This window comes from Mobula birostris, chromosome 8 (assembly GCF_030028105.1).
Source record: "Mobula birostris isolate sMobBir1 chromosome 8, sMobBir1.hap1, whole genome shotgun sequence".
Lineage (NCBI taxonomy): Eukaryota > Metazoa > Chordata > Chondrichthyes > Myliobatiformes > Myliobatidae > Mobula > Mobula birostris.
This window is the reverse complement of record NC_092377.1, coordinates 109,024,315-109,051,406: the sequence shown is the minus strand read 5'-3', so window position 1 is coordinate 109,051,406 and position 27,092 is coordinate 109,024,315. Positions and strand designations below refer to the sequence as shown.

The window sequence follows — 27,092 nt, the reverse complement described above, 5'->3', positions numbered from 1 at the left end:
GGAAGTGGTGTTAGGTAAATTGAAGGGATTGAAGGCAGATAAATCCCCAGGGCCAGATGGTCTGCATCCCAGAGTGCTTACGGAAGTAGCCCAAGAAATAGTGGATGCATTAATGATAATTTTTCAAAACTCGTTAGATTCTGGACTAGTTCCTGAGGATTGGAGGGTGGCTAATGTAACCCCACTTTTTAAAAAAGGAGGGAGAGAGAAACCGGGGAATTATAGACCAGTTAGCCTAACGTCAGTGGTGGGGAAACTGCTGGAGTCAGTTATCAAAGATGTGGTAACAGCACATTTGGAAAGCGGTGAAATCATCGGACAAAGTCAGCATGGATTTGTGAAAGGAAAATCATGTCTGACGAATCTCATAGAATTTTTTGAGGATGTAACTAGTAGAGTGGATAGGGGAGAACCAGTGGATGTGGTATATTTGGATTTTCAAAAGGCTTTTGACAAGGTCCCACACAGGAGATTAGTGTGCAAACTTAAAGCACACGGTATTGGGGGTAAGGTATTGATGTGGATGGAGAATTGGTTAGCAGACAGGAAGCAAAGAGTGGGAATATACGGGACCTTTTCAGAATGGCAGGCAGTGACTAGTGGGGTACCGCAAGGCTCAGTGCTGGGACCCCAGTTGTTTACAATAATGACTTGGATGAGGGAATTAAATGCAGCATCTCCAAGTTTGCTGATGACACGAAGCTGGGCGGCAGTGTTAGCTGTGAGGAGGATGCTAAGAGGATGCAGAGTGACTTGGATAGGTTGGGTGAGTGGGCAAATTCATGGCAGATGCAATTTAATGTGGATAAATGTGAAGTTATCCACTTTGGTGGCAAAAATAGGAAAACAGATTATTATCTGAATGGTGGCCGATTAGGAAAAGGGGAGGTGCAACGTGACCTGGGTGTCATTATACACCAGTCATTGAAAGTGGGCATGCAGGTACAGCAGGCGGTGAAAAAGGCGAATGGTATGCTGGCATTTATAGCGAGAGGATTCGAGTACAGGAGCAGGGAGGTACTACTGCAGTTGTACAAGGCCTTGGTAAGACCACACCTGGAGTATTGTGTGCAGTTTTGGTCCCCTAATCTGAGGAAAGACATCCTTGCCATAGAGAGAGTACAAAGAAGGTTCACCAGATTGATTCCTGGGATGGCAGGACTTTCATATGAAGAAAGACTGGATGAACTGGGCTTGTACTCGTTGGAATTTAGAAGATTGAGGGGGGATCTGATTGAAATAAAATTCTAAAGGGATTGGACAGGCTAGATGCAGGAAGATTGTTCCTGATGTTGGGGAAGTCCAGAATGAGGGGTCACAGTTTGAGGATAGAGGGGAAGCCTTTTAGGACTGAGATTAGGAAAAACTTCTTCACACAGAGAGTGGTGAATCTGTGGAATTCTCTGCCACAGGAAACAGTTGAGGCCAGTTCATTGGCTATATTTAAGAGGGAGTTAGATATGGCCCTTGTGGCTAAAGGGATCAGGGGGTATGGAGGGAAGGCTGGTACAGGGTTCTGAGTTGGATGATCAGCCATGATCATAATAAATGGCGGTGCAGGCTCGAAGGGCCGAATGGCCTACTCCTGCACCTATTTTCTATGTTTCTATGTTCTCTTATTACCAGCTGTTTCAAATAACCCACCTCAGGCCAAATGGAAAATACCTTGAATGAGCAACTGCGAGCAAGGGAAGGAGCTGTAAGCGCACACGACCCTTGTCCTGTTGTAAAACGTCAGCAAGTGCTCCCTTGCCACTGTCAGCCTGCGCTCACAGGCCCAACATTTTCATGTCTGAACCAGCTGCAGAGACAAGCTCAGGCGGAACTGTTCCACCACAGCAGGCTATGCAAATGACAACGTGCTGGGAATACACAGCAGATCAGGCAGCTCCTATACAAAACGAAATCCGGTTAACATTTCAGGCCAAAGCCCTTTCCAGGAAATGGGAATCAGAATCTGGTTCATTATCATTGACATGTATCATGGAATTTGTTGTGCAATACATAAAATATACTATAAAAAATATATATAGCAATATATAATTTGTGCAGAGACAGAGCAGAAATAGTGAGGTAGTGTTCATCGGCCCATTGTCCGTTCAGAAATCTGATGGTGAGGGGGTGAAGCCGTTTCTAAAATGTGTCTTTAGGCTCCTGCATCTCCTCCCTGATGGCTGTAATGAGAAGATGGCGTGTCCTGGGTGGTGGGTGGTGGGGGTCCTGGGTGGTGCATGGTGGGGGTCCTGGGTGATGGATAGTGCCTTTCTGAGGCATCGCATTTGGAGGTATCCTCGATGTGGGAGGATAGTGGCCATGATGGAGCTGGCTGAGTTTACAACTTCCCGCAGCTTTTTCCAATCCTGTTGCGATGGCTGCTCCATACCAGAGGGTGATGCAGCCACTTAGAATGCTCTCTACGGTACATCTATAGAAATTTCTGAGTGTCTTTGGTAACATACCAAATCTGCTCAGACTCCTAATGAAATATAACTGCTGGTGTGCTCTCTTCATAATTGCATCAATATGTTGGGCCCAGGAATTAAAAACTGCTCACCCTTTGCACCACTGACCCCACGATGAGGACTGGTGGGTGTTCCCTCAACTTCCCCTTCCTGAAGTCCACAATCAATTCCTTGGTCTTACAGAAGAAGGCCGTTGCTGCGACACCACTCAACCAGCTGAACTATCTCACTCCTGTACATCTCTTCGTCACCGTCTGAGATTCTACCGACAACAGTTGTGTCATCAGCTAATTTAAAGATGGCCTTTGAGCTGTGTCTAGCCACATCGTCGTGAGTGTTGAGGGTGTCCAGCAGCAAGCTAAACATATATCCCTGAGGTGCATTGTGCTGACTGTCAGCGAGGAGATGTTATTTCCAACATGCTCAGACTGTGATATCCCAATGACAAAGTCAAGGATCTAGTTGCAGAGGGAGGTACAAAGGCCCAAGTTTTGAAACTTGTTGACTGTTACTGAGGGAATGCTGAGCTGTAATCAGCTTGATACAGGTATTCCAGTTCTCTAGGTGATCCGTGGCTGAACGGAGAGCCAGTGAGATTACATCTGCTGAAGACCTTTTGAGGAGGTAGGCAAATTGCAGCAGCTCCAGTTCCCTGATTCGCAGGAGTTGAATCTGGCCAAGCAAATTCAACCTCTCAAAGCATCTACTTCATCACAGTAGACAGGAGTGCTACTGAGCAATAGTCATTGAGACAGCTCTTCCTGGGCACTGGTGTGATCTTCTGAAGCAAGCGGGAACCTCCGACTGCAGCAATGAGCAACTGAAGATGCCCTGGAACACCTCCACCAGTTTGCTGGCACAGGTGTTGAGTGGCCTACCAGGTACAGCATCAGGGCCTGACACCTTGCAAGGGTTCACCCTCCTGAACGATGGTTCTGACATTGCCTTCTGAGACAAATATCACAGGCTCACCAGATTCGAACAGGAACAGTTTCATTCTCCCTTTCAAAGTGTGCATGAAAGGCAATGAGCTCATCAGGGAGCGAAGCATCACACCCATTTATGACGTTAGGTTTCACCTTGTAAGAAGCAATGGCCTGCAAACCTTGCCAGAGCAGACGTACATCCAATTCCATTTCTAACTTCACACAGATGTGCATTTTCACGCTTAAGATCGGCTTCCGTAAGTCATATTTGGACATTTTGTGGAGTTGTGGATCACCGGTCTTGAACACCACAGATTCAGTCCTCAGCAGACTGCGAACCTCACAAAGAGAGACACAAAAGATGGGGCATGGGGTAGGGGGTAGATGAGTGATGGGAATATTTCTGAAGGGTGGGGGGGGGGCGTCAGGATTCGAACATGGATCAGTATAGTACAGGATCCTGCCCTTCAGTGTATTGTTTGTATCAACCATGATGCCAATCTAACTAATCCCAGCTGTCTGTACATGGTCCATATCTCGCCATTCCCCATCTCTACATGTGTCTATCTAAATACCTCTCATATCTACTTCCACGACCTCCCCGACAACACATTGCAGACGCCACCACGCTCTTTGTAAAAAGATTTGCTTTAAATTACCTTTAAATTTTCCACCTCTCACCTTAAGCCCTGCAGATGACATTTCTATCCTGGGAAAAGGTCTGATTGTCTACCTGTCCACGCTTCTCAGCTACCAGCTCCTCAATTGTCCTCTGATACTCTTGACAGCAAATTTCACGACGTACGTCAATAATAATGAACCTGATTCGGATTCTGAAGCCAAGTTTATCCATCCTCTCCACGTAGCTAACACACCACAATCCTGGTAATATCCTGATGAACCTCTTTGCAACCTTTTTTCCAAAGCCTCCACATCCCTTCAATAATGTAGTGATTTAAATGGGGGAGGGTGGGGGGTGACCTATCAGGGGACAGCAGCAGCAGCTAGCCCATTGGCTCTGAAGCTCAGTAGAGAAGGGAAAGTCAGGTTGTTCGATAGCGATGGGAGACTTGATAGCTAATAGGACGGACAGGAGATTCCGTGGCTGCGAAAGAGAATCCAGGTTGGGGTGTTGCCTCCCAGGTGTTGGGGTCCAGGAGGTCTCGGAACGGCTGCAGAATATTCTCAAGGGGGAGAGTGAGCAGTCAGAGGTCTTGATGCACCTTGGCACCAATCACATAGGTAGGAAGGGGGAAGCGGTCCTGCCCAGTGAGTGAGTACAGGGAGTTAGGAAAAAGGCTGAAGAACAGGACCCTCAAGGGTAGTAATCTCTGGATCACTCCTGGTGCCATGAGCTAGTCAGGGCAGGGATTGAAAGACACAACAGGGAATGAGTGGCTGAGGGGGCAGGGTTTCATGTTCTTGGATTACTGGAACCTTTTCTGGGGCAGGGGTGACCTGTACAAGGGGGATAAGTTGGACCTAAACTGGAGAGGATCCAATATCCTGTTGGGAGGTTCATTAGAGCTTCTCGGGATGGTTTAAACTTGATTGACAGGCGGAATGACCTGAATGAGAATGCAGGTGGGTGGATTAGTAAGCTCACAGATGATACGAAGATTGGTGGAGGTGTGGATAGCGTAGAAGACTGGCAAAGAATACGAGATATAGAACTGTTGCAGATATGGGCAAAGAAATGGCAGATGGAGTTTCACCCGGCTAAATGTGAGGTGTTGCACCTTGGTGGGTCAAACGTTGATGATCAGAGGGATCTTGGGATATAAATTCATAGGTCCCGGAAAGTGGCTACACAGGTTGATAGGTTGACGCACTGCGTTGAAAAGTCAGGAAGTCATGTTACCGCTTTAAAAAACACTAGTTAGACCACATCTGGAGTATTGCATAGTGTGGTTGCTCTATTATAGGGAGGATGTCGAGGCTTTGGAGAGGGTGCAGGAGAGGTTTACCAGGGTATTGCCTCAATTAGAGGGCATCTGCTATAATGAGAGGTTGGTCAAACTGGTTGTTTTCTCTGGAGCAGTAGAGGCTGAGGGGAGATCTGACAAGATTATGAGAGGCAGAGATAGAGCAGACAGACAATATCTTTGAAATGCCTAATACCAGAGGGCATATACTTAAGGTGAGAAGAGGCAATTTCAAAGGAGGTTTGAGGTGCAATTTTTTTTTCACATGGAGAATGGTCGGTGTCTGGGGTGGTGTTAGAGGCAGAAACATTAGAGACTTTTAAGAGTTGTTTCAGTAGACACACAAATGTGAGGAAAGTGGAAGGATAAGAACATTGTGTGAGCTGAAGAGATTAGTTGGGATTGCATTTGATTACTAATTTACTTGGTCTGACACAACATTGTGGACCGAGCAGCCTGTTCTTGTACTGCATTGTTCTTATTCTGGTTTTAAAACTGCACACTATACTCCAAATAAGTCTAGCTTAAAGGTGTATACAACTGCAGCGAGACCACCTGATAAATATTCTACTCAATGCCACAGTGGATGTAGGCAGGTCATGCACTTGGGAACTACTTTCAGGCAGATCCCTCTGGACATCATTGCTTCTAACTGTCATGTCACTTTATCTTCTATTCAACGCCCCAAAATCCATCACCTCACACTTGTCAAGTAAACTCATCTGTCACTTCTCTGCCCAAATTTCGATCTGATCTATACCCTGCTATATACACCAACAATCTTCCTTTTCATCCACAACTCTATTGATGTTTGCTTTGTCTGCAAACTTACTAATGAAATTATATTTACATGCAGAGATCTCAGTCCTGATCCTTATGGAACACCATTGTCAGAGCCTCCAGACAGAGAAACATCTCTCCAACACTACCCTCTGTACTTTAAATTTGCTGTAGAAGACAACTTACCAATTCTCTTAATTTTCTGGAACAGCCTACCATGAAGGGCCTTGTTGAAAGCTGCACTAATGTCCATGCCAGACATTGGCCATTGCCCTACACCCAATCATCTGTCACTGCCTCAAAAAGCTCAGACTTGTAACATAAGAACCTCCCCCACCCGGGACACACAAAGCCATGCTGACAATTCCTAATAAGCCAACACTTTCCAGCCCAGAATAAATCCTGTCCTTAAGAATCTTCTCCAATAACCAACGATTTCCCTACCAGTAATGTAAGGCACATCAGCCTATATGTTTCGTTTATTCACTTTGTCCCCATTGTCCTTCTTAAACAAAGGAACAGCATTGGCTATTTTTAAGTCCTCTGACACCCCAACACCTCATCTGTGGCTAAAGAAAGATCGCCGTCAATCTTTCTTCCCTTGGTCCCCTGGAACAGATCCTATCAGGCCTTGGGGATTTACCCACCTTAATATTCTCCAAGACACCCACCTCCTCATTCTGAGTATTGACATGTAGGAGTACGTATCCCTCCCCAATCTCACCACCATCCTCATCCTTGTCCCTGGTGAATACCCACACAAAGAACCTCGCCAACACACAATTCCCCTCCTTTATCTTTCTCCCTAGCTATCCTCCTGCTCCTAATAAAAGTATAAAACTGCTTTGCGATTTTCCTTCATCCCAGTCACCAAGGACCTTTAATGGCCCCTTTTAGCTGCAAGGGCCTTGTCAGATAGGGAACAGCTTCTTTCCCTCGGACCGTGAGGCTACTGAAATCCCCGCTACCACCCAGGTCTCCTCATGTATGAAGCGCCAGTAGCGTGATATTGTTTAATTTTTTAACATGTCGAAAATGCGCCCTGTTATGTTAATTTTATTTGTGGTGATATTACTTGATGTGTTGTGTGTGCAGGTATATGTACTGTGCTGTGCACTTTGGTCCACAGGAACATTGATTCGCAGGGTGGTACACATGCTTCTGGTTGAATATCAATAAACTTCAACGTGAACCTGATTTCAGCTTCCTAAACCTTTCATATGTTTCCTTTTCCTTTCTGACTAAATTTATACCTCTCATCATCCCGGATCCCTGAGCCTCGTTATCCCTCACAACATGTTACACTAACCACATGTCCTTTAAACAACCTTCACAGGTCAGAGGTGGACTTACCCAGTGACAGGTGCTCCCACCTCCTGCTGTAATCAACAAGCCTTCCCCTGATTTAGCTCTTCTTGCTCTGCTGGGAAGTTGTTGATGGAATTTCAGCTCATCCCAGTTGTACCTATACTCCACATGATGATTGCAATTGCTCTATCAGTGTGCACTGGCGTGGTGACAGGTCAGCAGAAGCTGCCGTCTGCTGCACACAACTGCAGGTTCAATTTGTCCACAGCTCCCAGTGTAAAATAAGGAATTCATGTCCTGCTGGGGTAGTCCCATTCTCCAGCGCAAGTGACCCTATACGCCAACATTCACAATTCTTCTTCCAATAATGCCTCAACAAAGAGTGAAATAGCAAGGACGATTTAATTATTTCAATGTAGTCACCATGTTCAGAACAATTTATGTAGTATTACTGACACTGACTGACTCCCACCCCTGCACGCTGCCAGGATACATCAGTGACAACCTTCCCTCTCGGCTCGGGGGGAGTGGTAAAACAGGATTTCTGGGGAGCAGTACTGACATCTTCAGTATATGAGGGCCAGTCACATGATTATCCCCCCCCCCACCCCCCTCGCCAACAGTTGGAGACTGTGCCCGACCCACTCAACTCAGGCAGGTATGCCAGTTCTTACTGAGCGGCTGACTCCTGCTCGGCAGTCGGACAGCTCAGCCGCACATCCGTGCCAGGTGCCAGTGGTGACAGCTGGCAGCAGTGGGCAAACAAGTGTAGATTACTTTCTAAGGTAGTCCACAGGGTGGCAATGAAATTGAGAAGGGAACATGTGCCAGAGGAATTTGTCTGTGGTACCAGGGCCCCAGGATAGCACTATTCCGATCTCCTCCTACCCAGAAGCATCAACAAGTGATTATGAAAACTGCGCATATGCTGGAGATCTGAAGTTAAAAAAGAGAATGCTGAACAGATGAGGGAGGGGAGGGGAAGGGAGTTATAGGGGCGACGGAACTGGGCCGGACATCGGTACGGCGACGGAGCTGGGGAGCTGGACATGTTGCATATCACTGCTGTGTTGTCACCTGCACTTGTGTACCGTGACAGTACAAGACAATGCACAACTGAACTAACTGGAGTGAGTGATATCTTGGAAGTTTTTATTGGGATTGCAAAACCCTGTTGGCATCGGTAACGTTGAATACTGCAAGTCCACTGGCGAGACCGACGGCGGGTCGTGGCGAGGACTAGGCCTGGGGTCACCTTGGATGCAGTGGCCTGTTGTAGCCACCCGACGGAGAGAGCAGGGACCTACTCTGGGCACAATGGAATCATGCCAGGTTGGAGGCTGGCCCCTCCTGTAGGTACCGCCCTTCAGTGTTTGCTCAGGGGAACAATAAGCTGGACCAGGACAATCTACAGGGACTTGGGCTATTTTTTTCTTCGTAACTGTATGTTTTTCTGAAATCGTAACGATATGTGCTTTTTGCAGTGTGCTGTGTGTGACTGTAGGTACTGTGTTTTGCACCTTGGTCGCAGAGGAACGCTGTTTCATTTGGCTGTATTCATGGGAATGGTTGAACGATAATTAAACTTGAACTTGGCGTCAGGTCACTGACCTGAGGTGTTAACTCGGCTTCTCTTTGCATGTTCTGTTGAAAGTTTCTTGCCTATAGACAGACAGGTCTATCAAAACTAAACTGCGATGATCCAGTGGAAAATAGCTTCCAGCCACATACACCAACGTATAATATCTGCCTCACAGTAAAACAAAATCGCAGAACAATACTGTACCTGTTAACCGTAGAAAATAATGTGGCTCTTTATCCCCATAACCAACGTTCCCCTCAGGTGTGCTCATGTGTGTGTGCACGTACACATCTTCTGCACGAAGGAATTTAACCCTGCGTACAAAAGGTTATCACCCTCTACCCCGTTTGCACGTTAAGTATATTTTACAATCGTACAACAATCACATTTCCCTTTCCAATCTCTGATGAGGACGGTGCTGACAACGTGGAGTTTGCAATGATGCATCTGCAGATTTTGGCACTGGCTTATTTATACTGTTTTTACTGAATAAATTAATCAGTGAGCACGATGTCACTGGGCAAAAAATTGCAGAACATAAGATTTTTGCGCACACTGGTCATTGCAAATTTGAGGGAACATTGTCTATAACTCTGGTTTAATTACCCTCAACATTTAGAAAATGTGTTTGTGCCATTCAGATGATCAACCCATCTGCTTTAAACTTTCAGGCAGACTAAAGAGTTCAAGCAGGACCAGTGCTCAAAAACTTTGTAGTGTGCTGGTGTTTAGAGAGGGTATTGAAACCAGACATCGGTGTCTTTCATTGTGGTTGGTGACAAACACCATATAGTTGCACTGGCACTGTGGGCTATTAGAGAACTGAACTGCAGCAAGCCAGTGATCTCATCCACCAGCAGCACTAGAGCTCCACGAGGGCCCGTGTGCACAGATACACTACTACGTGACCACAGCCCAGTGATATTCACGCAGTACTGGGGGAGTGCAGAGCCGCCGAGGGAGCTGTCTCTCACAGCAGGCATTAAAAACAGACAGAAACCTGAACAGAAAGTTCTGGAGGTATCCAGCAGATCAGGAGCTGTGAAGAGAGAAACAAAAACATTTCCAAACATACGATAATGTCAGCAATATATTTCTCTTTGCACAGGATTAGTTATGGGGAGAAACTGGCTTGTGTTCCCTGGTGTGAAGCAGCCTTCAGAATGATGAGAGGTAGACAGCCATAACATTGGGTGCCAAGAAACAGCAGAGAGGTAGGAGATCAAAAGGGGATCTGAGGCTTGCTGCTTTTACTTTACACAGAGGATGGTACTCAGCCTGAGGAGTGATGGTATCACTTGCAATCACGACATTTTAGAGACGTGTAACTTGGCAATGCATAGAAGGACAGTGCAGGCAAACAGGATTCATACAGATGTGCAGAACGCCACGTGGGCCAGAAGGCCCATTTCTGTGCTGTACAACTCAGGCTCCATGAGACGCTGCCTGGCCTGCTGAGTATCACCAGCGTTTCTGTCCTCGTTTTGTGTGAGGTGGTTGCTGAGAGCTCTAGGGACAATCCCAAATCCAGAGCCTTCACTGCAACACTGCTGGACCGTCCAATCAAGTTAAGGAGCTTTTTTGTCTTCTACTTGGCTCACCAGCCTCTTATCCCTAATGAATAATGAAATAAAGGGTGCTTTTTCCCCGCCCTTTTTAACAAAATTGAACAGCAGCGATTCATTTGTTGGGCTTGTCCTCAGACTGATTCACGTGCCAAGATCTAACGAGTTGTTCTCTACTTTATAAACAAGCACTCCTTTTGAAACCGAGGACACTGCAGTTAAACACAGGAGCTTCCTCCACAACTTAGCATAAATTTAAAGAACTCAACAATCCTTAGATGCATGGGGAACTGAAACTCAAACAACTGAAGTGAGACGATATTAACTCCTCATCCTTAACTGGGAGAAGACAAACAAGCTACCAGCCTGCCTCAGTGTTAGCATGTGCACTCTTGGTGTTAAAGTGAGAGAATCCTGGCACCAATCCAAACTCCAGTAAATTAAAACATATCAGCGAAGTATATCACACAGCCCTTCTGCCCTGCTCCACCACTCAATGTCATCACAGCTGATCGCCCCCATTCCAGTTCTCACCATCAAATCCAACTCCTTGAATAAATGCAATGATATAACTTTAATGGGTTTCTGTGGTAAAGGGTTTTGCAAGTTCACCACTGTCTGGGAGAACAAAATTGTCACCTCACTCTTAGCAACATACACACAAAATGCAGGAGGAACTCAGCAGGACAGGCAGCATCTATGGGAAAGAGTAAACAGTTGACATTTCTGACCAAGACCTTTTAGGCAAGACTGGGAAAAAAAAAGATGAGAGATCACAGCGAGAAGATGGTTTACCCCTTACACTTAGCCTTTGACCCCTGGTCCTAGTATCCCAGCTATCAGCAATGTCTTTCTGCCCTTGGATCTATCCAGTTCCATTAGAACATTGCAGGCTTCTATGAGATCTCATCTCATTCTTCCATACTCTACTGTGGGCAGGCTCATCGACTCAATTTCTCTTCATACATCAGTCCTTCCGTGCCAGGGATCGGTCCGTGCTCTGTGGCATTGGGGAGGAGGTGCAGGAGCCCAAAGACACACTCTCAACGTTTTAGGGACAGCTCTTTACCCTCTGCTGTTAGATTTCAGAATAGACAGTGAATCAACCAATGAACACTACCTCACTATTCTTCCCTCTTTTTACCCTACTCATTTAATTAAATTTGTTAAATACATGTTACTCGTTGTAATTCAGAATTTATGCATTGCACTGTCCAGCTGCTGCAGAATGACACATTCATGAGTGATATTAAACCTGATTCTGAACATCCGTGCAGGGTAAGGAAATGGGAGCTCCCCAAGGATGCCCACGTGGTCACGTGGAGGAAGTACAGACAGCGGCGGGATTTGAACCGACTGGTGATCACTGATGCTGTAAAGTGACTGTGTTAACCGCTACGCTGTCACGAGACTCTGTGAATGGCAGAACATCATCTGCTTTCTCAGTACTCCCGTTGCACCTGCCTGCTTACAAAAACAGAAGAATATGAGAGGAGCAGGCCACTCGGCCCCTCTGATCAGCTGCACTATTCAATGTGATCATGGCTGATGTACACCAGTCTGGACTTCTGTGCCAGATCCTCATAACCCACAATTCCTCAACCTTTCAGATATTTATCTGTCTCCATCTTCAATATGGCTAATGATATCACCGCTGCCTCAGGGACAGAGAACAGCGGAGGTTCACTACCATCTGAGAGAAGAAATTTTACCTTTCAGTTTCAAATGACCAACCTTTATGTCCCCTTATTCGTGACTTCTCACCTTGTGAAAATACCTCAACATCTACCATGTCAAGACCCCTCAAGATCTTCCGCATTTAAATAAGGTCACCTCTCATTCGTCTAAATTCCAAGGAATAGCAACCCATAATGTCTAGCCTCTCGATAGGACAACCTTCTCATTACAGGAATGAGGCAGCTGAACCTCCTGTGGACAGCCTCCAATGTTACTCCATTCCCTCCCAACTATGGGGACCAAAACTGCACTTGGTATTCAAGGTGAGCCTCACCAACACCCTGTAAAGTTGCAATAAAACCTCCCTATTCTTCAACTCCAATCACTTCATAATAAAGGCCAATTTGCCATTTATCTCCTTAAGTACTTGTCGGATCTCCCTGCTACCATGCACCTGAACAACCAGATCCCTCTGGACTTCACCCATTCTCTCCATTTAGGTAGTAATCCACATTTTAGTTCCTCTTGCTGAAATGCATGGAATTCTTTTTGCCGGGGAATTGATCCACTCACTCATTCCATTATATCCTGTTGCAGAATCACAGTGCTCTCCACCCAACGCGTACCCCCACCCTCAATTACTTTTATATGGCAGGTAATCTTGTAAATGTTGCATTTCTTCCCCTGCCCCACTGCTAATGTAGCCACTAAACAACCAGGAGCCAAGAACTGATCTCTGGGGTACAGTACTAGTTACATCTCCCCCAGCCTACAAAGGAATTCTTTATTTGGCCAGCTTTCAATCCATGCCAACACACTTCTTTCATTACCTTGTGCTCTTATGTGGTAACTTGTCAAATAGCTTTTAGAAATCTAAATACACAACTTCTACAGGCTCCCCAGGATCAGTTTTCCTCTGTAACATCCTCAAGGAATTCAATCAGACTTGTTGCAAGGACACGTGGGTCTTGCTGCATCCACTTTGCCAATCCATCACCACTCAGATAATCCGTCATCTTGTTACAGTCTGAGTGGTTAACACCCACTTTGCCAATCCATCACCACTCAGATAATCTGTCATTCTGTTACAGTCTGACTGGTTAACACCCACTTTGCCAATCCATCACCACTCAGATAATCTGTCATCCTGTTACAGTCTGAGTGGTTAACATCACACTTGCCACATACTAGACCAGCCAGGCAGCTGATGCTCCCTCAACCCATCCAAACCAACCTGGAGATTTTCTGCAACCTCCCACCAGCCTGCACGTTCTTTAAACCCAGAGTTATTACACTTAGTCCCTTCACCGATCTACATCATGAATAGCTACATCCCTTTGGTACCTACTTCACTGGTTACCAACCACCACTCAGAAAAAGACCTGTTTATTCTTTCCCAGTCTATTTATTCTTCCCTCGTCGGTTGACCAATCCTCCATCCATGATAGTACACTGCCATGTATTTTCATGCTTATTTACTTAGTGATATGGGGCATGATATCCTTCTGGCCCAATGAGACAAATCCACTCAGATACCCACCTATTTAACCCCAGCCTAATCACAGGACAGTTTACAATGGCCAATTAGCCTGCTAACAGGTACGTTGTTGGAGTGGGGGAGGAAAGCGGAGAAACCGGAGGAAACCCTTGCAGTCACAGGGAGAATGTAAAAATTTCGCACAGGTGGTGCCATAATTGAACTCTGAAAAGCCCCAATCTGTAATAGCTTTTACCTCATCCCTCACTGAAAGCTTTCTCAAAGTCACACACACTAGTTCTCGCTTCTCTGCTCTGCTGCTTACATCCTCAAAATCCCCATAGATTTGTCAAACATAATCTCCCTTTCATGTCCACATCGACTCCTGTGTTTTTTTTTAAATTACTGGGGTTACATTAACTGGTCTCCAAACCATTGGAACCTTTCTAGAATCTAAAGACTGCCCATAGCTACATCCTCTATTTGTACAAACACTTTCCTGGATACACTGATACTCCTACTCTCAGTCCCATTGACTTCTCAACACCATTTCCCTGCTGATAGTTCCCTGAACTCCTGGCAAATCAATTCAGCCCTCTGTGAGGGAAGTAACAAAGTATGAACGTAATGGCTCTATTTTATTTGACTGCTATAAACTCTGTCATTTCTGACTGTAAAGGGCCAGCACTCGTCTGTTCTTTTTCCCAATCACTTGACTTTGGCCGCAGCTTGCCCCACACAGAGGAAGTGCCATTTTCCAGGAGGACAGGCGGGAAGAGTAGCACCCAGCCACTTGCTCGTAACGTAGCGATTGGCACAATGCTAATACAGATGGGGGGGGGGGGGCAGGGTCACAGTTCCATTCGGATGCCACCTGTAAGAAGCCTGTACGTCCTCATGATTCCATGGATTTGCTCCGGGTGCTCCGGTCTCCTCCCACAGTCCAAAGATGTACCAGCTCGTCATTGTAAATTGTTCTCTGATCAAATAGGTGGGTTGCTGAACAGGGCAGCTCCGCTTGTTCTCTGTCTCCAAGTAAAAAAATAAAACACCCACACTCCATCAGTATGGGTTCCTCTACAGCCACCTGCCAAACATTACCAACAGCAGAAAGATCAAAAATGCATCACGTCATACGTCACAGGCGATCACAGTCCCGTGACCATGAGCGTTCTTGGCAAACTTTTCCGTAGGTGTGTTTTGCCATTTTCTTCTTTACAAGACGGGTGACCCCAGCCATTATTGAGGCTCTTCAGAGATTGTCTGCCTGGCGTTATAACCAGGACTTGCGATATGCACCAGCTGCTCATACGACCTGTTCCCACGGCCCCACATGACCCCGATCAGGGGGCTAAGCAGGTGCTACACCTCACTCAAGGGTCACCTGCAGGCCAGCGGAGGGAAGGAGCACCTGGCACCTCCTTCGGCAGAGATGCACGTCCACCCCACCACCCGCAAAAAAAACATCATCACTTCAATAATGCCATTCAAACACGCCCAGAAAGTGTTGTAGTGATATTGTTGCAACGTGGTAAAAGACAGAAGAGATCTCCGTAGACCAAGCAGCAAAGAAAGGTGACGAGAGATTGGCGAGAGTTACAGTAGTTCATGGGTTTCATTGGGAGTTGGAAGAATCACCTGCCATGGTTAGTTGGGTGCCAAATAATCTTTCACAGCTACTCAAAAAGCTCCTTGCTGCTCTGAAGAGACATTATTGAGTACCTCCCACATCTGTAGAGATTTCATACAATGACCTTTATCACCCGGGGAAGAGAATGACTCCTCAGGATGGCATCCAGAAAATAAACTGCTTACTGCTGTTTGAGGGGAGGTGTGTCAAGTAAGAGTTTCTAACTGTGATTATAATGATAGACAACTTAACTCAGTTTAAACTCTGGCATTCCAAGGATGTGAGTACAAACTGAACCTTGCCACAAGGTTATACAATCAGCACAATGAAGCAACACTTTCGAACAGAAAGCCTCCTCACTCTGACAGTCTCCATGTCAGGTCTGCACTCTACTTCATTGAAAACCGATACCACATCCCAGCCCCTGAAAGCCTTCGGCTCTAATATGAAGCTCCATTGTCTTGCACCTTTGGAGCTTAGAAACTTAAAAACATTACCTTAAAAACAGAAACAAACCTGTAAACCCATCCAACTAGCTCTTGCTGCTATTGTGCAGAATACACCTTTTCACATTTAAATCTCAGGCTTCAAAGAAAACATCCCCAATTTTTTATTTTTTTTCAGGTCACAGTGAACGTGCACAAATTTCACTTTCCGGAAAATTCTTCCTACAGCACGAAGCCCCAAATGTTCAAATTCTGATCAAACTAACTTCCACATCTCAATTTTCAATCTGTACATATATTTATAAACAGGATTGGGATTTTTTTTAAAATGGAGGTGCTAAAAAGTTGAAATAAAAAACAGAAAAAAAATGCTGGGGAAAAACTCATTAGGTCAGGCAGCTGCTGTGGAGGGAGAAACAGAGTTTCAGGATGAAAACTGTCACAAGTTTGGAGGCCTGCGATGCCAGCAACAAAACGTTTATAAAATAGATTTGAAACTGAGTTGCTGTGCAGCCATTTTAAACACAGATCAATAACCGTTTACCCATTTCAATTTGTTACATAGTCTTACTGCAAATTTTTAATAGCATTAGTTCAGATTTGATATCCATTCAATCAACTTTATTTTTAAAAAAAACTTTGAACTGCCAAGACAGATTCATTAAAACCAGCCCATGGCCTCCTCTACTGTGGCGACGAGGCCACGAGGAGCAACACTCCATATTCCATCCGAGTAGCTTCCATCCTGATGGCATGAACATTGACTTCTCTAACTTCTGGTAATGACTCTCCTCTCCCCCACCTCAGCATTCCCTATTCCTTACCTGCCCATCACCTCCCTGTGGAGATCCTCCCCCTTCCCTTTTTTTCCTTCTGTGCTCGCCTACCCGATTCCCCTGTATCTCTTTCACCAATCAACTTCCCAACTCTTTACTTCATCCCCTCCCCCGTTTCCCCTGTCACCTTGTACTTCTTCCTCCCTTCTCACTCTAACTTCTCCCCTTCCTTCCCAGCCCTGATGGAGGGTCTCGGCCGGAAACAGCGACCGTTTACCCCCTTCCACAGACGCTGCCTGGCCCGCTGTGCTTCTCCAGCATTGTGTGTGCGTATGCGTGTGGAAATTAAAGCCAGTGATTGAAATAATCTCACAGACTCAAACGCACAAGAGGAAAGTGCTAATGAGAGATAAGTCATTACTTTAAAAAAAAATTCGGTCCCACCAACAAGACAAACGTCGGGGCTCCCGGCAAAGGAGTCACGGGCTGCTGGACGCATTTCCGCTCTGCTCAATGTGGAACAGGTGACCTGGTCTGCCATGAGGTTCCCCCTCAGCCAACCACCGAAAACTCACCCAGAAACATCACTGCTGGCCGGCAGGTTACCTCTCTGCCAAACTGTATACTGTACAAAGTGTGGCGAGAACTGCTCAAGCGGCTGATAACAAATCCAAATATATCCATTATAAAATAAATACCATGGGTTTAGCAGCGTCGGAGCAGCGAGTGTCTATCGATGTTCGCGGCCGTGGGTGTGTACGGCACACAGTTACGTACGAGCCCGTGGCGAGTACATCCCCGCACGGACACAATACCAAGGGTTTTATGAAAAGTTCCCTTGTTTCCTTGGTAACCACTCCACGACTTGGGAGTAACTTCATTCTGTACAAGTAGAGTCTTTGTCCCGGGAGAGTGGAGTGAAGGAAAGGGCGGGGAAGGCGTGTTCGCACCCAGCGACGGGCCACAGTAACAGCGGGGCAGCCCTGCGGCTTCCCGCAATCACCGCAACCACAACCCAGGGCTCGTCCCGCACCGCGCAGGCCCGCACCTCTCCAAGCTGCAACCCCGAGGCAGTCCCGCACCGCAGCCGTCCCTTACCCCCCATCACCTGTCCCACCCGCGGCCGGGGTCGGAGTCTCCCGGTCACTTGCAGCTAAATACTCACAGGTTTCGGCATCTTGACTCGCGGGACAGCGGGCGTACGGCGACGGCGAGAGGAAAGACGGCGAGCAGCAGCCACCCGTGAGCACAGTCCGGTCACCTGTCAGAACAAGGGCGGTGCCAGCCTCACACCGGGACAGGGGGCGGTGCGGAGCGGGGCCGGCCCGGCCCGGCCCACGAAACATCGGGGAGGAGACAGGGAGGAAGGGAAAAGAGGGAAGGGATTGTCGGGCCCTTGGCAGTGCTTCCTGTATCTCCCTTAACCACAGGTGAGGTTCCCGAGGACTAGAGGGACAAGCCAGGGAACTTCAAGACGATGCAGCGAGTCTAACAACAGTAGCGGGAAAGTTACTGGAGGGGATTTTTGAGTGACAGGATCAACCAATATTTTCAAAGGAGTTAACTGATTAAGGATAGTGAGTGTTCTGAGGAAGTGACCAGGAAGACTGAGGTCCGTAGACATGGACTATAACAAGATTCCACATGAAGGCAGGCCCGGGTTCCAGAATAAACTGGATACGAAATCAGATGGTGGTACTGGAGGGCTGCTTTTCAGATTGGAGGACTGTAACCAGTGGCGTGCCTCAATATTTGAGCCCCTTATCTAAGGAAGGATGTGCTGGCATTGGAGAGGGTCCAGTGGAGTGATCCCAGGAATGAAAAGGTTAATGTACAAGGGGCATTTGATGGCTCTGGGCCTGTACCCGCTGGATTTTAGAGGAACAAGAGGGGATCTCTTTAAAAGCTATCAAATATTGAATATTGAAAGATAGATTGAATGTGGAGAGGGTGCTCCGACAGTGGGAGAGTCTAGAAGCAGAGGGCACAGCCTCAGAATAAAAGGATGCCCCTTTAGAGGAGGCGTTTCTTTAGCCAAAGAGTGGTGAATGAAGATGACAGCAAAATTAGTGTATTGGACAGTGAAGAAGGTTTTCCAAGGTTACAGTGAAATCAAGGTCAACTGGGAAAGTGGGCCAAGGAAAGGCAGATAGAATTTAACCTGGATAAGTGTGCATGTCGATTAAATCAGGGCAGGACTTGTACAGTGACTGAACAGTAGGGCCCTGGAGGTGTTTGTAAACAGAGAGACCTAGGGATACAGAAAGGTAGACGAGGTAAGTAGTAAGAAGGTGTTTGACACTTTAATCAGTGAGCACACTGAGTACAGGAGTTGAGACGTTGAGTTCCAGCAGCACAAGTTACTGGTGAGACTGCACTGGAATATCGTGTGCAGTTCGGATCACAAATCACTGGTGAGACTGCACTGGAATATAGTGTGCGGTTCTGGTCACAAGTCACTGGTGAGACTGCACTGAAATATCGTGTGCAGTTCTGGTCACAAGTCACTGGTGAGACTGCACTGGAATATCGTGTGCAGTTCGGATCACAAATCACTGGTGAGACTGCACTGGAATATAGTGTGCAGTTCTGGTCACAAGTCACTGGTGAGACTGCACTGGAATATAGTGTGCAGTTGGGATCACAAATCACTGGTGAGACTGCACTGGAATATCGTGTGCAGTTCGGATCACAAATCACTGGTGAGACTGCACTGGAATATAGTGTGCGGTTCTGGTCACAAGTCACTGGTGAGACTGCACTGGAATATCGTGTGCAGTTCTGGTCACAAGTCACTGGTGAGACTGCACTGGAATATAGTGTGCAGTTGGGATCACAAATCACTGGTGAGACTGCACTGGAATATCGTGTGCAGTTCGGATCACAAATCACTGGTGAGACTGCACTGGAATATAGTGTGCGGTTCTGGTCACAAGTCACTGGTGAGACTGCACTGGAATATCGTGTGCAGTTCTGGTCACAAGTCACTGGTGAGACTGCACTGGAATATAGTGTGCAGTTCGGATCACAAATCACTGGTGAGACTGCACTGGAATATCGTGTGCAGTTCGGATCACAAATCACTGGTGAGACTGCACTGGAATATCGTGTGCAGTTCGGATCACAAATCACTGGTGAGACTGCACTGGAATATCGTGTGCAGTTCTGGTCACAAGTCACTGGTGAGACCGCACTGGAATATAGTGTGCAGTTCGGATCACAAATCACTGGTGAGACTGCACTGGAATATCGTGTGCAGTTCGGATCACAAATCACTGGTGAGACTGCACTGGAATATCGTGTGCAGTTCGGATCACAAATCACTGGTGAGACTGCACTGGAATATCGTGTGCAGTTCTGGTCACAAGTCACTGGTGAGACTGCACTGGAATATAGTGTGCAGTTGGGACCACAAATCACTGGTGAGACTGCACTGGAATATCATGTGCGGTTCTGGTCACAAGTCACTGGTGAAACTGCACTGGAATATCGTGTGCGGTTCTGGTCACAAGTCACTGGTGAGACTGCACTGGAATATCGTGTGCAGTTCGGATCACAAATCACTGGTGAGACTGCACTGGAATATCGTGTGCAGTTCTGGTCACAAGTCACTGGTGAGACCGCACTGGAATATAGTGTGCAGTTCGGATCACAAATCACTGGTGAGACTGCACTGGAATATCGTGTGCAGTTCGGATCACAAATCACTGGTGAGACTGCACTGGAATATCGTGTGCAGTTCGGATCACAAATCACTGGTGAGACTGCACTGGAATATCGTGTGCAGTTCTGGTCACAAGTCACTGGTGAGACTGCACTGGAATATAGTGTGCAGTTGGGACCACAAATCACTGGTGAGACTGCACTGGAATATCATGTGCGGTTCTGGTCACAAGTCACTGGTGAAACTGCACTGGAATATCGTGTGTGGTTCTGGTCACAAGTCACTGGTGAAACTGCACTGGAATATAGTGTGCAGTTCTGATTACAAGTCACTGGTGAAACTGTACTGGAATATCGTGTGTGGTTCTGGTCAGCCTGAAATGGGGAAGATGTTGTTAGGCTGGAAAGGGTGAAAAACAACATTCACAAAGGATGTTACCAGAACCGGAAGGTTTGAGTTATAAGGAAAGACTGAATAGACCCAAAGAAGGGTCAGGGGAGACCTGACAGAGGTATGTAAAATGATGAGGGGCAGAGATAAGGTGGATAATAGAACATAGAACAGTCCCTCTAGCTCACAGTGTTGTCCTGAACCAGCTGGAAAGGAAATTAAAAAAAACAAAAAGTAATTCCTCCTACCTACACAATGGTCATATATCTCTGCTTCCTCACATTCATGTGTCTGCCTAAACAGCTCTTAAAAGCCTCTAATGTATTTGCCTCTACTACCACATCAGACAGCATCTTCCAGCCATCCACCACTCTCTGAGTTAAAAAACATACCCCTGGTATCCCATTTTTGAACCTACTTCCTCTCATCTTCAATGCCCCCCACCCCCGATATTAGACATTTCAACCCTGGGATAAAGATACTCCCTGTCTACTCTTTCTATGCCTCTTATAAATCTCAATCAGACCTCCCCTCAGTCTCAGCGCTCTAGAGAAAACAAACCAAGTTTATGCAGTCTCTCATGATAGCACATGCCCTCTAAACCAGGCAGCATAGTAGTAAATCTATTCTGTACCCTCTCCAAAGCCTCAATATCCTTCCTACGGTGGGGCAACCAGAACGGTATGCAATACGCTAAATGTAGCCTAACTGTAGCAGACATCCCACCCTGCAAAAACTCATTTCCGGGAGAGGTGGGATGTCTGCTGTAGTTCTGTAAAGTTGCAACATAAACCTCTGACTTCTGAACTCAATGACTTGACTAATAAAAGCAAGCATTCCATCAGCTTCCTGTGTAGCCACTTTCAAGGAGCTATGAACTTGGACTCCAAGATCTCTCCGCTCAGCAACACTGTTAAAGGCCTTGACCTTAACAGCATAGTCTCCATGCAACACCTCACATTTATCTGGGTTAAACTCCACCTGCCATTTCTCAGCCCATATCTGCAACTGATCTATATTGTACTGTATTATTTGCCAGTCTTCCACACCATCCACAACTCCACCAATCTTGGTATCATCCACAAACTTACTAAGCCACCCATCTACATTTTCATCCAGGTCATTTATATACATCACAAACAGCAGAAGTCCCAGTGGAACACCTCTAATTATAGAGCTCCAGCTCAAAAAAGTCTCTTCAACCACTACCTCCTGTCTTCTATGGGCAAGCCAGTTCTGAATCCAAGCAGCCAATTCGCTGTGGACCCCATGCATCCTGATCTTCTGGATTAGCCTCCTGTATGGTACTTTTTAAAGTGCCTTACTAAAATCTACATAGATAACATCCACTACTCTACCCTTCAGTCTCTCTCAGCACTTTGTCAAAAACTCAGTCAAGTTGGTGAGGCACAAAATTGTGCTGGCTCTTTCTAATTTGGCCATGGATTTCCAAATGCTCATACATCCTATCCCTCAGAATCTTCTTCAGCAATTTTCTATATTCCAGTTGTGATTAACACCCCCACTCCCGGTCGGCCGGTCTGCAAGAATATTGTCAATATTAAACCGGTCTCTAGTGCAAAAACGATTGCAGAACCCTGCTAAGCAGGCCTATCAGTTTTCCCTGTGGGCGGGCGGGCTTTACAGTCGACCTCAAAAATAATGACAGTGTTGCTCACTGCACTGTTTGCAACAGTGACTTTTCTATTGCCAATGGTGGGTTAAAATGTAAAAGACATGGTGAGGTGTCATTCATTCATTAGCATAGCTAACGTTATTTAAACTGGTTGGCTAGCTGCTAAGGAGCTATGCTATTGATGTCCTACTTGATGAGGCCAAACTCCCTGTAGACTTGCTTAAAATTGTAATAGAATAAACATGATAATATAATATAAGTACATATTTTAATGTCACATTTTCTGCATATACCCAACTTGGTTTACAGATTAGACAAAATCACTAAACAAAGTATTACATACACCCTTGGAGGTCGACCGTGGGGGGGTGGAGATATGGGGTTGCAGGGGGCGGGGGTGCTACCTCCCTGAAATGAGTTTTTGCAGGGTGGGATGTCTGAGTACAATCCCATCGGTATGATTGTACCTTTCCTATTCCTGAGTTCCACCTAAGTGCACTCTCTCTATTATGACTCCCCTGAATGCAGCTGTGTTATTGCCCCTGATTACTCCCCCTCCACCCCCTTCCCTATCTTTTCTAAAACTTCCAAAACCTGGTACGTTAATCTCCCATTCCTGCCCCTCGCTCAACCAAGTTTCAGTAATAGCTACAAGATCATAGTTCCACGTACTGATCCATACTCTAAGCTCATCACATTCACCCACAACACTCCGAGCCTTAAAATACACACGCTTCAAACTATCCAGGTATGTAAATAGGTGAAGGAAATGACAAGAAGGCTTACACAAGCAAGACAGATCAGTTGGTGGTGTGGTGTCACAACAACAACCTTGCATTCCACCTTGGTAAGACTAAAGAACTGACTGTGGACTTCAGGAAGTTGGGAGAACACACGTCAGTCCTCATTGAGGAGTTAATGGTGGAAGGAGTGAGCAGCTTCAAGCTCCTGAGCATCAGCATTTTGGGTGGTCTAACCTGAGCCCAACACATGGATGCAATCACAAAGAAGGCATGTCAGTGGCTCTATTTGAGAAGATTTAGTATGTCACCCAAGATTCTTACATACAGTACTGTGCAAAAGTCTTAAGCACATATATATATAGACAGGGTGCCTAAGTACTGTAGTAATCTTACATTTGCACTGTACAGCAAAAAAACAAATTTCATGACATACGTGAGTGATGATAAAACTGATTCTGATATGGGTCTCTATTGTGGACTGAGAGTGGGAAGGGGCAGGGAGAGGGGAATCATGGTTGGATCAAGGGGAGGGAGTGGGAAGCACCAGAGAGACATTCTGTGATGATCAATAAACCAATTCTTTGGAATAAGGTGACCTTGTCTGGTGTTCTATGCAGGGTGTGTCTGCACCTGCACCCCCTCCCTCCTCCCCCCACCTCCCACGGTGTTCCACCCTCACCATTCCCAAATGAACACAACCTCATTTTCCTTTTTGCACACTACTTATGTTTGTAGTTTATAGATGTTTATGCCTTTGCAATGTACCACTGCTGCAAGACAATAAATTTAATGTCATGTCAGTTGTAATAAATCTGATGTACTGGTGGTGATTTTCCAATTAACTCCTATAGATGCACATTGGAGAGTATCTGAACTGGTTTCACCATGACCTGGCATGGATACACCAATGCCCAGGAACAGAAAACTCTATAGAAACTGGTGGATACAACCCAATCCATCACAGGAAAATCCCTCCCCACCATTGAACACATTTACATGGAGCACTGCCACAAAAAGGCAGCATCCAGCATCAAAGACCCACACCATGGCTGCCAACAGGAAAAGGTGCAGGAGCCTTAGGTCCCACACCACCAGGTTCAGGAACAGTTGTTACCTTTCAATCGTCAGACTCCTGAACCAGTGTGGACAACTTCACGCACCTCAACTGATTCTGCAACCTACAGACTCTTGTTCTCACTATAATTTTTAATTTGCACAGCTTTGTCTTCTTTTGGTTGTTTGTCAATCTGTGTTTATGTATAGTTTTTCATAAATTCAATTTGTAAATGCCTGTAAGAAAAGGAATCCTCAAGGTAACTTGAGTTAACTGGGGAACTGGGTGAGTGAACTTGGGAACGAAGCATGGTGAGTTTAAAGGGAAAATGGGATGGTGACCGAGACACTGACTCTGGGTTCTCTAAACAACCTGATAGCAGGTTATCTAAATGTTACTGTAGTTTACTGAAGATTGAATGATGCATGTAACGATAGATTTATCACTAAAAGGAAATCTTAAATTACACTTTAATTCCCACTTTTAAATCAAATTGATGAAAATTACTTTAAAAATAGAAGTTTTTTTCTGAATTGTATTGTAGCACAATATTTAGTTAATTTTTAAGGTAAAAACTTCATTTAAACCTTTCAATTAAGTGTTTTAACATCCAATAATTTTTGAATCTCCCTTAAAGGCCTGTAATTGGTGACAATTGCTCATGGCAATCTCCTCATGGCAATTTTTGTAATGGATCCTGTGCACAATCAACTTTATGCTTGGGACCAGTGTTAAAGAATGTGGAAATTCAGGTTGCACTGAATACAATCTGATCTTAAAATCCAGTAACCATACCCCCAACCCCGCACTGATAATGGAAGAACTGAAACCGAATGTCAGTGCAACTGTGCAGAAGCTCCGGACTGTCGTAGAGACATAGGGCACTACAGTCCCTTAGTCTGCCTAGTCCCCGTAAGAATTACCTGTTCCCTTCACACATTCCGTGTGGCGCGTGACCAAGTGGTTAGGGCGTTGGGCTCACGATCTGAAGATCATGGGTTCGAGTCTTGGCCAAGGCAGCGTGTTGCGTCCTTAGAGCAAGGCACTTAACCACACACTGCTCCAGTCCACCCAGCTGAAGATGGATACCGGCAAATGCTGGGGGTTAACCTCGTGATAGACTGGCGTCCTATCCGGGGGGCAGGGGGTAGTCTCGTACTCTCGGTCGCTTCACGCCACAGAAACCGGCATAAGCACTGGCCTGATGGGCCACAAGGCTCGGGACAGACTTTAACTTTTTAACTTCACATATTCCAACTCAAGGTACATATATTATTAAAGAATGTATAAATTATACACCTTGAGATTCGTTCAATGCTTTCTTTACAACCCTATCTGCCTGTGATTCCACTTTCAATGAATTGTTGCTGTTCTTCCTCTCCGCGCCTTGCGGCACATTGGGCAGTAACCTTGCTGTTTCTGTAGCATATATCTGTATTTTTACGAGACCAAGTTGCTACCTCGACGCTCAACCCCGCACGGATGGAAAGCGTGCAAGGAGCCGGCGGGATTCAAAGCCAGGACAACTCTCGCCTCGAAGTCCGGTGCGGATCCACTACGCTGCCGGCCTTTCAAATATCAAACTTTCAAATGCTGGCTAATCTTAGTTGACAAGTCAGCCCTTGAGCAATGCTGATTTGATGCTTGTTCTGGCCAAGTCCTGTGGCTAATTAACCAATAGTATTGCAATCACTCGAGCCAAGTCGGATGTCCTCCTAAGGGTTGTCTGTCGGTGGGTCCTCAGGTGGCTGTAGAGGGCGATCTGGGATCCACATATTCTGGTGCAGTGTGGGCAAGAGTGAATGGTAGCTGTGGTCAGTGGTCGGGTCTCTTGGTTGTTCAGTGTCCCCTTTCACAGCTGCCGCTTGTTCTCTGTGCTACAGCACAGATCACTCACATATATCGCAGCTCCCTTTTGAACAGATTTCCTCCAGGTGCATCTGCTGAGTGAGGTGTCTTCCCACTATTTAGATGTAATGCTGATTTTTTCCGGGCAGATTCTGATGTTATCTTTGAGGGGTTTCCTTTGGCCACCAGGGGCTGGCTGACCTTCCCTCATCTGGGAGTAAAGCCTCTGTTTGGGGAGATGAGAGTTGGGCATCTGAATGACATAACCGATCCATTGGGGTTGGTGTTGCTTTGTCGCGGTGGAGATGCTGTTCATGTTGGCCTCCTCCAGTACACTGGCATTACTGTGTCTGTCTTTCCAGATGATTCTCAAATATAGGGTGTGGGGAAGGAGAGGTTCGTGATGAAAGGTCAGCCACGATTGTGTTGAATGACGGAGCAGAGCTGAAGAACCTATTACCTATCTGTCTGTGTTTTATAAACAGGACAGAGACACTGGAAAGGTGACAATGATGTGGCAAAATCTACTGATTCGGAGATTTGTCAGGACTTGTATCAAAATCAAACCAAATCAAGGACAGATTGAAAAAAGCAAAATGATTCAAGTGATGAATATTCTCAAGTGAACTTAAGGTGGTTTCCTGGAGTAATAGGTACCAGAACAGGTCATTCTCAATTTATTCAAAAGCAATAAAACCAGATTTAATAAATAATTAATTACAGAACACATATCTGACATAGATCAACATATGGCAATGAAATGTTAGGTTTGAAAAAAGAGAAACTTAATGTGGTTAATAAAATCACTGGCGGGTACATTAGTGGTTTACTGTCGTGTCTGATAATGCTGGGAAACCTGTGTGGGAGAGTTTGTAAAATGCTTTGGGCAGTTCCACTCTCTCAACCCCAGGAATCTGGCTCCAGCGTCACAAACTGGGGTCTTCCTTGTCTGCAATGGATGACCACGACATCCTCTCTGCCTTGTCGTGCTGTAGATCACATCTGCCCAGTCCGCCGGAGCTGGGCTCGCGTGCTAGGACAGGTATGTTCCTATCTCACCGGAGTATGAGGCCCGCCAGCTACTCTCTCCTGGTTTAGCCCGCCTGTCGAAGCAGTGTACTGGGCTGTGGCCACTGTCATGTGCCAACAGCTACTTGGAGTCACAAATGAGAGCTGAGGGTCCAGTTGGGCCCAAAGGTGAGT

General features: G+C 46.1%; 1 protein-coding gene across 3 annotated transcripts in view; it reads right to left on the bottom strand.

Moving 5' to 3' along the window:
* The window catches only part of LOC140201588 (ezrin-like), a 124,466-nt gene that overhangs the window by 71,712 nt on the left and 25,662 nt on the right, over positions 1-27,092 (bottom strand). Inside the window, exon 1 of one of the 3 annotated variants that reach the window (XM_072265928.1) lies at positions 17,720-17,841. The exons of 1 other annotated variant lie outside the window; for it this stretch is intronic. In XM_072265928.1, the coding sequence (XP_072122029.1) occupies positions 17,720-17,731 (12 nt within the window). In that variant the 5' untranslated portion in view covers positions 17,732-17,841. Of the gene's footprint in view, positions 1-17,252; positions 17,315-17,719; positions 17,842-27,092 lie in introns of those variants that run through there. One more of the 3 variants, XM_072265929.1, reaches the window with a different exon arrangement.